Source organism: Pygocentrus nattereri, chromosome 9 (genome assembly GCF_015220715.1).
Source record: "Pygocentrus nattereri isolate fPygNat1 chromosome 9, fPygNat1.pri, whole genome shotgun sequence".
In the NCBI taxonomy this organism is placed as follows: Eukaryota; Metazoa; Chordata; class Actinopteri; order Characiformes; family Serrasalmidae; genus Pygocentrus; species Pygocentrus nattereri.
The window spans coordinates 9935877-9947114 of record NC_051219.1 but is presented as its reverse complement, the minus strand read 5'-3'; the positions used below and the strand labels follow the sequence as shown (position 1 = coordinate 9947114).

The 11238-nt window shown below is 37.1% G+C and overlaps 1 protein-coding gene across 1 annotated transcript; it reads right to left on the bottom strand.

The window, feature by feature from the left end:
• Window positions 1-9440: 9440 nt before the first annotated feature.
• Window positions 9441-10994, bottom strand: LOC108410453 (urokinase plasminogen activator surface receptor-like). The gene is made up of 5 exons (XM_017681536.1): window positions 10946-10994; window positions 10596-10703; window positions 10384-10527; window positions 10174-10284; window positions 9441-9769 (listed from the first exon to the last, which is right to left on the bottom strand). Exons 1-5 carry the CDS (start codon window positions 10992-10994, stop codon window positions 9531-9533), a joined length of 651 nt encoding a protein of 216 aa, XP_017537025.1. The 3' UTR covers window positions 9441-9530.
• Between the last annotated feature and the right edge of the window lie 244 nt (window positions 10995-11238).

Here is an 11238-nt window from a genome sequence, read left to right as displayed (position 1 = left end):
TCAGTTACGGCATGGAGTATAAAGTTCAGTTTTTGTCAACAGTAGGATTTTAATAAGGATTTAAATATGGCTTTGAATGTGGATTAGCCAATCACATTACAGAACTGCCAGTCCATTTCATTAAGTCATAAGTGTTAATGTTATAAATGAATTTAATAATAGTGATTTTTAAAATAAAGCACCTTTAAACAGTAAAATGTCATGATTGTGTTACTGTGTTTAGTTTGTATTTATAGTAGAGCTAATCTTATTTAGTAATACGTCTAGTTTAGCAGCCGATCATAAACATGCCGAGCCATCAGGATTAACACACGGTGGAGCTGAGTATGAAACCTCTGAAGTGGCCAGTTTTTTTGAACCTGTACTAAACTAAAATGAAACCTCTGCCAAGCTAGTGGCAAAGTTTAGCATGAGCCAAACATGAACCTGTTTTCCATTATCCCACCATCCATGATGGGATCCCTCTCCTGTGGATCATGCTGGCATATTCTTGCTCTGTCCCCTCATCATTCCCATCACCTGTGTCTTGTCAAGGAGGGCGTTCCCTGACGAGGGGTAAGTTTAAGGAAAGAAAGTGAAAGTGTCCAACACCCTTTAACTGCAGGCTTATGACTGAGTTACTATTTAGCCTAAGGGACATTATTCAGTCACTACTATGAATGATCCTGTAATTACTATCATACCATTATATAATTATGAGGTTATGGTTGGAAGATTTTTTTTTAACTGCTACCTCCACCCCCACCCCCCTTCCCCCCGGAGGACAATTTTTTTCTTTATTACTAGTATAGCAAATTTCTTTAAGTCTATGCTGCCGTCGTGTAGAGGGAGGACAACAAATTGCAAACATACAAGCAAACAAAAATTACAAGGGGGAATAAAGGAGGAAAACAATGGTAGATGTTGGGAGAAGAAATAAATAAATAAAAGAAACATACAGAACATGTAAAAAAAAAAACAACAAAAAAAAAAACAATTGTTATGTTGGTACCCTCAGAGAATGAATTGAGCTTTAGTTATTTGTAATATTTGGCATATGAATTTATTTTGTGTGTGTGTGTGTGTGTGTGTGTGTGTATAAGTCCAGGAACATTCAGGTAGGGGCACCACAGGTAGGTCTAAAAGCCGATGGAAGTTAAGGTGCTTGTACCATGGTGTTTAGTGTTGACCATGTTTTTGGTAGTCATGTGATTTGTTTTTTAAAAGATGCTGAGATTTTTTCCATTGATTGATGATCTTTTTTCTTGTTTTCCAGTTTTTCAGAAAAGTCTTTTAAGCGATGGTTAGCGCCACCAAAAGTGCTCTGTTTCAAAAACCCAATGGTAGCATCAACACTGAGAGCTTGGAGGAAACTACACAAGATCACTCACACTATAATTTCACCCTCCAAACAAGCCCGACTTTCCTGCCACCAAAAACACAACTTTACACAAATGGAATGCGACTATTTGAGAAGCGGCTAAGAAAATGTGTGTGTGTGTGTGTGTGTGTGTGTGTGAAAGACAAAGGTATTACACACTTACAGCACATTCTACAGAATAAGAACTTTAACCATTTCACATTTAACTAAGGTATATGGCATTGAGCGTAATCTGTTTTTGGAATATCATCAGCTTAGATCCATATTAAACTCAAAAATGAAAAATCAAAAAAGATTTACTAGAACTAAGTCCACTCATTTCAGAATTCCTAAACATCTCCTCCTAAAAAAAATCAAAAATTGATAAATTGCTATCTGAGTCCAAACAATATATGCATCAAGGAAAAAGTGGGAAGAAGATCTCTCAGTTACTTCCTCTACCAACCTCTGGACAAACATCCTGGAAAACACATTTAGCATGACTAACAATACTAACCTCCTCCTCATGCACTATAAGGTCATTCACAGGGTACACTACACTGGGCAAAGGCTCTATAAAATGGGAATAATCTGTGTACACTGTTCACTAAACACTCCTGACAATTACATACATGCCTTCTGGTACTGCACACCAGTCAAGAACTTCTGGCAACTTGTTATAAACCAACTAACTCTATTGTTAAAACAGCCCATCTCCCCATCCCCATCACTCTGTCTGTTAGGAGGCTGTTTTTAAGGAATTCCAGATTCAATGACTTGATAGAAGGCTATTTATTTTGAATGTATTATAAATAAGGAAGGACAGTTTCTCAATATCAACCTAAATGAATCCTTTACAGTTTAAAAAGGGATCAAGTTTAGATTAAGAGGTCCTTATTAGCCCCACAACTGGGAAATTTCACCTCGGCATTTGACCCATCCATGCAGTGAAACACCACATAAACACTAGTGAAGATCCACACTAGGGGGCAGTGAGCACACTTGGCTGGAGCGGTGGGCAGCCCTATCCACAGCGCCCGGGGAGCAATTGGGGGTTAGGTGTCTTTCTCAAGGACACCTCAGTCATGTACTTTCAGCTCAGGGCTTCCCTAACCTCCAGTCCACAACTGCCCCAGGGTTTCCGTTTTAGAAACTATTCATAAAGCCTGTAGCCCAGTGACATCCACATGCTAGTATGTGCCAGTAGCACTAAACAGAAATGTCATGCAGACATGTGACCAGGAATGCGAGTGGAGTTGACATTGGCTGTGTGTCAGCTGAGTGCTGAGGTCTTACTTTCATTTCTTCAGAACATATAGCAGAATTCTCTTTCATATCATTTTAGTGCATTAACATACCAGTGGATTTCAGAAATCTTTCCTGGCAACAGTTCCATATTTCCATAGTAATCTGTAATACGATGGAAACAGAACTGTGAAATAAAGTAGAACTTTGCACGTCATCTACACGGTAACTATTTTCTTGTATTTGTGGTATGCAAAGCATAACTATACACAGTCTTCATAACAATGCACAGAGCCTACCCAACCATTGTCATAGCCTGCCCAGCCAGTGGCCTCGGCTCGTTATATCAGAGCTGCATTAGAGCAGCCAGATGAAGAACTGCTGTGCCTTCCGGGTTGCACGCCACAGGGGACCCCACCGTATCCACAGAACAGTAAATGGAAATCCTTCATTGTTAAAAGACCCTTATTAGTCCTGCAATGGGGAAATTTCACCTCCGCATTTAACCCATCCATGCAGTGAAACACCACATACACACTAGCGAATGCACACACAGTGCCGGAGAGGTGGGCAGCCCTATCCACAGCACTGGGGGAGCAGTTGGGGGTTAGGTGTCTTGCTCAAGGGGACTTCAGTCATGTACTGTTGCCTCAGGGATTCAAACAGTTGATGGAAATGTGGCAGAAGACATTTGCCCCATCATAGCTTTTGATTGTTCACTGCCTGTGTTATTTTGTTTGGCTAGGCTAGCATTCGTTTCTGCTAACTTCACCCCAAATGGACAAGTCTCAGGGCGATGGGTACATAATAGTTTTTTTTCAGTAAATTACTATGGACATGCAAAACATGGATCTATTGTTCAGCATTAATGGTGCCTTCACAGATGTTCACGTCACCCATGCCAAGTACATACCAGAAAATTGCTGGTAAGCACCACATCTTATATTTTATATTATATTTACCTATTAAATACTAGCTGCTCACCATACCATAAAATAAAGTGCTACCATATTATGTTTAAAATGAACAAGTGTTTCTCATCTGTAAATTATTATCTTTAGATCAGATGTGCTGCAATGCAGGGGAGCCGGGATGTCGAGTAGTAGGTGGTAAGAACAAGTTTAAGTCAGTTTAATTAGGAAGTTTCGTGCCAGAGCAAGCAGAGCAATTGAAAGTCTTTGAAAGACAGGGTGTGTTTATCCAAACACAAAGACCAGAAAATGAAAATTAAATAGCAAGAATTACAGAAACCAGAAGCATATCTCTGTATACTCATTACCTAAGAGCCTTCCTCATGCCGTACCAAGCCCAGGTGCTCATACATGAAGCTTTTTTTTGTTTGTTTTTCTTCATCTATGTATACACTTGGTCTCTCTGACTTCCCCATAACCCACTGAGAATTCAGTTGTGCTTATTTTATACAACCCCACTTATAAAAAAGTTGTGACGCTGTGCAGAATGTAAATAAAAATGCAATCCATACGATGTGCAAACCATGTAAAACATATTTTTAAGGAAAATACTAAAAAGACAACATATCAAAAGTTGGAACTGAGAAATTTTATTGGTTTTTGAAAAATATATGCCCAATTTGAATTTGATGCTAACAACTAGCTCCAAAAAAATTGGGACAGAGGCATGTTTACCACTGTGTTTCATCACCTCTTGTATTAACAGCACTCTAAGTGTTTGGGAACTGAGGAAACACTGCTGTAGTTTTGAAAGTGAAATGTTTTCCCATTCTTTTTTGATATAGTATTCCAGCTTCTCAGATGCAGAATGCAGAGTGTGGTTTGATATTGTATCCCTGAAAAAGCATGGCAGCATATGTTGTCAAAACATGGATCTGTTGTTCAGCATTAATGGTGCCTTCACAGATGTTCACGTCACCCATGCCATGTGCATTAATGCACCCCTATACCATCATGAATACTGGCTTTGGACTGCACTGATAACAAGTTTAATGGTCTTTAGCCCAGAGGACACAGTGTCCATGATTTTCAAAAAGACCACACGACCACAGGACACTTTTCCACTTCACCTCAGTCCATGTAAATAAATGACCACAGGACCAGAGAAGGTGGCAGCATTTCTGAATCTTGTTTATATAAGATTTCTTCTTTGTGTTTTAGAGTTTTAACTTGCATTTGTGGATGCAGCAACAAAATGTTTTCACAGACAGTGGTTTTCAGAGGTGCTTCTGAGCCCATCCAGTGATTTCCACACTGATGATTTACAGAATCATGTCTGTTTTTAACGCAGTGTCATCTGAGGGCCCAAAGATCATGGCCAGCAAATACTGTTTTTTGGCCTTGTTATTAACATACAGATTTCTCCTGATTCTATGAATCTTTTATTGTTATTATGTACCGTATGTGATGAAAAACAAAAGTTCTTTACTATTTTACATTGAAAAATGCTATTCTTGAATTGAAAATTATGTTTGCATTATGCGTTTGTACTATTTTCAATTAAACATATGGTTTAAATGATTTATACATCATTGCATTTTACATTTATATTTACATTTACAGCATTTAGCATTTTGTTTGTATTTACATTTTGCACAGCATCTCAACTTTTTTGGAAATGGGGTTGTATAAATTATAAATAAATAAATAAATAAATAAATAAATAAATAAATAAATAAATAAATAAAAAAACTTGTACAGACTGTAATCATATTTTCGCTCTGCTCCGCGGGGCTCGTCTAGATTTGCCATTCAAAAAATTGACATGGGCAGACGACTATGTAAATATCTATTTAGCAATATGTGTGGATGTGCAGGTTATGATTGATCTTTTCTTGTCGTTTCCTCTCCGTGTGTAAAAGGATTACCTTACAGCAATTCTGAGAAAGGGCGTTGCCCTAGTCAGTAAAGAGAGATGGAAGAACAGTTTTGGCATGAAGAAGACAATTTTTCTCTGTCTCTTTTTCTGTGTTTTTCCAATATGTTAAACTCCACAAATACAATTTTCTGTTGCACTGTTTGCTTGTGCAGTCTTTCACAGAGTGGTGAACCCCTCCTCATCTTTACTTTTGAAAGATGCTTTTTATACTCAATCATGTTACTGACCTGTTGCCAATCAACTAACAGGTGTTTGTTTAGCATTACACAACTGTCCCAGCCTTTTGGTGCCCTGTCCCAACTTTTTTGGAACTTGCTGTTGGCATCAAATTCAAAATGGGCACATATTTTTCAAAAAGCAATAAAATTGTTATGTTTGCATTATGCATTTGTACTATTTTAAATGAAACAAATGGTTTAAATGATTTATACATCACTGCATTTTACATTTATATTTACATTTACAGCATTTCGCATTTTGTTTGTATTTACATTTTGCACAGCATCTCAACTTTTTTGGAAATGGGGTTGTATAAATTATAAATAAATAAATAAATAATAAAAAAACTTCTTCAGTCCAGCTGCACCTCTCCACCAGCTTTTGGTGACATTTCGTTTTGCTAACCACTTTTTTTGTTAAAGTTGAACGGAGAATAGTTTCGTGGACATTGATAAAACAATGTGAATTTTCATTTCCACGTCCTACATCAACAAACCTCTAATGTTATTTATTTGTTTGTTTATTTTATCAGCTGCTGATAAACGATAAATGTAATAGCAACAATATATCAGACCACACTGCAGCAATAGTTTGAAGAAAAAACAAAACAACAAAAAAAAAACAATAACTTTATATTATTAAAAAAATAAATAAATGAATGATCTGAGGCCCAGGTAGAGATCCTGGCTCTTACTGAACCGGAATGTTGTTCTGAATGTGAAAGCTTATTGATGGGAATGAGGGTAAACAGGATTTGTTTGTTCAGGTTGTACAGACTGTAATCATATTTTCGCTCTGCTCCGCGGGGCTCGTCTAGATTTGCCATTCAAAAAATTGACATGGGCAGACGACTATGTAAATATCTATTTAGCAATATGTGTGGATGTGCAGGTTATGATTGATCTTTTCTTGTCGTTTCCACACCGTGTGTAAAAGGATTACCTTACAGCAATTCTGAGAAAGGGCGTTGCCCTAGTCAGTAAAGAGAGTTGGAAGAACAGTTTTGGCATGAAGAAGACAATTTTTCTCTGTCTCTTTTTCTGTGTTTTTCCAATATGTTAAACTCCACAAATACAATTTTCTGCAGCAATAACTCGAAGTCACAGAAATTTCAACCTACCCCCTGAAGTCCTGAAAGTGGGTCAAAAGACCCTTAGTCCAAACTGATGACTCTGATGGCTCCAATTAGCACCCTTTCATTTGTAAATGTGGCCATTACCTGAAGAATCTGCAGGGGGACCCACAGCCTGCCTACACACAAACACCTCTCATCCCCCTCTGCCCAAATTCTACAGACAGGCCTGAGTGAGCTTGTTTCAAGAAACATACAGGAATTGGCAGCAAGATTATTCACAGGAAAAAAAATCTTACAACATCAATAGACACACTGCAGTTTACTTATATGCATTTCTTACTTTATATCCTTTAATTCTATTTACTTCATATCTTAGTCCTTAGTCAAAAACATGAAAAAATATTTCTCATTCTCATTCCTTTTTTTTATTTTCTTTTTGTTGTCCAAATTCGTCGTTACTCAACATAATTTATGCTCACATATTCTTTCCCCTTTTGTTCTTTTCTTTTTCTTTTCTTCACAAAAAATACAAGGTTTTGTCTATTCATTCTTTTAATTTTTTTAATTTTACCTTTTTCTTCACCTGCTTTTTCTTCTCCTGTTCTTCTCTTCCATTTCCTTCTTTCTTTTCTCTACATTGTTACATGTATGTATATATGAATATTATTTGAAAACTGTTTGACCATGCTGGCTAGCAAAATAAGCTGGCCAATAATAATATATGCTGGCTAATAAAAAAAGCAGGTGAAGAAAAAGTTAACAATAAAAATTTAAAAGAATAAATAGACAAAACCTTTTATTTATTTTTTTTGAAGAAAAGAAGGATAAGGATGAAAACTGTTTGACCATGCTGGCTAGCAAAATACAGAAACATAGATTAGCTGGGGGTAGGTTGAATAGTGTGTTACCTGCAAGCCTATGCATGCCAAAAGAGGACTGATAGTGCGCTCATGGTTAGGTAGAAGGAGGGGGCATGTCCTGAGCATGGTGGCATGGTGGTGCACATTTTGAACAAATTAAAGTTGATTTAAATTGAAGTTGATCTTTTTTTTTCAATTGGTTTGGCTCATTTCTTGAAACCGAGGTGACATTCTCAAAACACCATGTGAAACACAGCTCAAGAGACTTTTTTGGGCATTTTGAGGGAACTGACAATTTGTATAAAACACACATTTTGTTTTGAAGCATACATAAAGTGTATGGGGGAGATGTGTCGACTGCTACAAATACATGTGTGGCAAATGTACCAGGGACATACCCTGGCAGTGCCAGGTATGTTCTGACAGTGCAGACAGACTGCTGAGTGAGTGCTGAAATGCTAGCCACACAAAGAAATGCCACTCACTCACACACGCCGCCCCCCACTGCAGACTATTGTAAATATGTGTGGAATTGTTTTATTCTTGTATTTTTTGTATTATTTTTATAACAAAAATAAAAAGCATGGAAACATTTTTCACGCTGAAATTTCAGTCCTCTTGACACAAATGCTTCTGTTCATTACTCACAGCTGTACCTTGCTGTAAAATTTCTAATTCTCTATTTAAAATAAAAAAATAAATAATTCATTGTTTGCTTTTCTGCTCAAATAAAACTAAACTAAATACAAAATGTGTAATCTTTATATTATCAAATACAATAAACTGAATAGAACTAACTAGAAACTAAATAGCTAAACTCAATGGCAAACAACAACCTCCTGTGGTTCGCCAGTAATGGCCTTATTTACAGAACAAAAGACGGTGATTATAGGATGTTAGCTAAAATCCTTCAGGTCACTCGACCCGTCTCTGGATTCCAGAGGTAGAAATGTTAAATGACCCCTCTCTGGGACTTCTAGTGTTAATAGCACTAGCATGTTAACACATTTTTGTTTTATACAACATTTTGTTCTCAGGCTAAAGACAAAGGCTGACTCATTTTCTTTATTTCTTCATATTAGTCTAGGCACCTCTATATGTAACAGGCTGATTGGCTCCTTCAATTATTGCAATAAGGTTTAAATGATTTATCTGACTGTAATGTATGAAGTGAATCATGTTTTGAGCTTTTAACTGACTTGGATTTTACACTACAGTCATTTTGCTTTAGGTGACCTGATACCTGATACCTGTTTATTTAATTTTATTTTTTTAAATGATAGAACATTCCATTTTGCCACTAACAAAACAATGATAACACATTCAAAACTTTATCCAAATATTTCAGCAGTGACTGCTTCAGAAGTGACAATTTTAGGTAATTTTTTAAGAACTCAAAAATTCAATCCACACCATGACTTGCAAACTTGCTATATGCACATAAAATAGTATTTTTATTAAAACATTAAAACAAAAACTTTTTATTGGAAAATGAAACTCTTGATAAATCTAAATAGTTCAATTTCATGTAAAAAGAAACTAGAAAGATTCAAAAGATTTTTTTTTACCAATTTGTGGAAAAAATACAAAAGAAAAGCATTATTTTTACAAGTATAAATTTAGGGGTTAGTGTTTGGGACAGAAACCTCCCAGCAGAAAGTACCCTATCCATTTTGTGTGTGTATATATATATATATATATATATATATATATATATATATATATCTTCCTACTATCTAAATATCTCTATATATCAGATGAAAACTGATAGGCACCATTCCATTTCTTCAATGTTTATTACATTTATTTTAATTACAAAGATCATTGTAATAAACAGCATTCAGACTCTCCATTTATCATCATATATGACATGATATATTCACTTCTGCTAGTGTCAAAATATGGAAATGAAAAATGTGAAAATGCCTCAGCAGCAGAGAGTTCAGATGAAGAGGATGGAGGAGATCAGAGGAACCAGCATGATGAGGAGGCTCAGCTTAACCCCCTCAACACCATTAATGCCCTCAGTACCATTATCCCCCTCAGCAGTGTTACACAGGTTCCCATCACAGCAGCTCACGCTTCCATTGATTCCAACTGTCTGCAGGTTTGTTATATCTGCGGTGCAGAGACTCCTGCTCACACATCCTTTCACCATCCTCTGAGCACCAGCAACTGTAGCTGTGAAGGTAGATGTAGAAGAGAGGCAGAGACAGAAGTTACTTAATGAAGACATTTAGACACTTTTTTGAGACAAAAGACGATGTAGCACAGTTCAGTACCCAGTTCACACAGCAAGTATGCAAAAACAACCCATTTTGAACAGCATCTCCCAAAAAACAACATATTCTCACATAAATTTCCCTTACTAAGTTGTGGCCATGCATTAGGATCTTGTTGCTATGCATGAATAAAACATAACCACGCATTGTTATTTACGGGATGTCACCAGCAGGGCTCTGTAGTTTGGGACTGGAACTTATACATTACTGTGAGTGCCATTATAAGAACTTTTCCTCTTGATCACTTTTATTTTAGGCCAATAAAATAACATTCTTATATACAAACGAGTGTGCATTCTTCACCTGTGGCGCTGATGCATTGAGCTTCATCTCCCAGACAGCTCACAGTTCCTGTGCAGTCGTCGCCAGTACACGTGTAACATTTATTCCCGTTTGAAGACCCTTGCGACAAAGCTTAACAGGAAAACAGGCGAAAAGAAGAAGTTTAACATCACCTTTTCAGCAGTTGAACTTGATCAGCATTTGTTCAGTATTCACAGCCTTTGGTCTCACCTGGTGCTTTCTGGCTGTTGCAGAGGTCAGTGCTGCAGCATTGCGAGTTCAAAGACAATGACAAAAATCCCAGGTTTAGGCTGCCACTGACACAAAGTGCTGCAGTTGAGCAAGTCTTTCCACTTACCTCCTTATCTACACCACCTAGTGAAGACAGAACACATGAAATTTCGAATCGGAGTCTAAGCTTTGTGTACTGAAGTCAGTCTTACCAGTGCTGATGACAATTGTCTGGCTGCCACACTGATCTGGGCAGTTCTGGGTGTCTGTGCATGTTCCAGACAGGTCTGGAAAACACTGATAACACACCAGTGTCAGTGCTACAGGACAGAGAAGTCAGGCATTGAAAACAGTTCAGCAAGAGACAATCAAACTACATTTCCTGACCTCCTTAAACGTTAAACTTCAATAACTTAATGCATAATGTTGCATTGAAAATCTAAAATGTAGAAAACTTTTTTTTTGGCAATACAGACACAACTTGGTTAAAATGAGATTCTACAGAAGCTAAACTGGTTCAACTGAAATCTAAAGCTTTACATTCCAAAGTCAAGATCAATACCTTTTGGGAAAAGCACACAGATGAGCACCAGTGTTAGTTGCGGCTTCATTGTTGTTGAATCAGAGAGGTTTAAAATGGGATGAGAGCAGATCTGGGTTTGATATAGATGTGGTGTCAGGAGGTGTGGAATCCGTACCTCCCATCAATGTGGTTTATCATATAAAACTGTTAAATTGTCACAGTTTTCCAATCCTGGCTCCGCCCACTCATATCTGCCATTCATCCGTTTACTCACGTGTGACATTACTTTCTGAAGTCTAGTCCATTGTTTCGGTTTTGTTTCGTCAGATTTT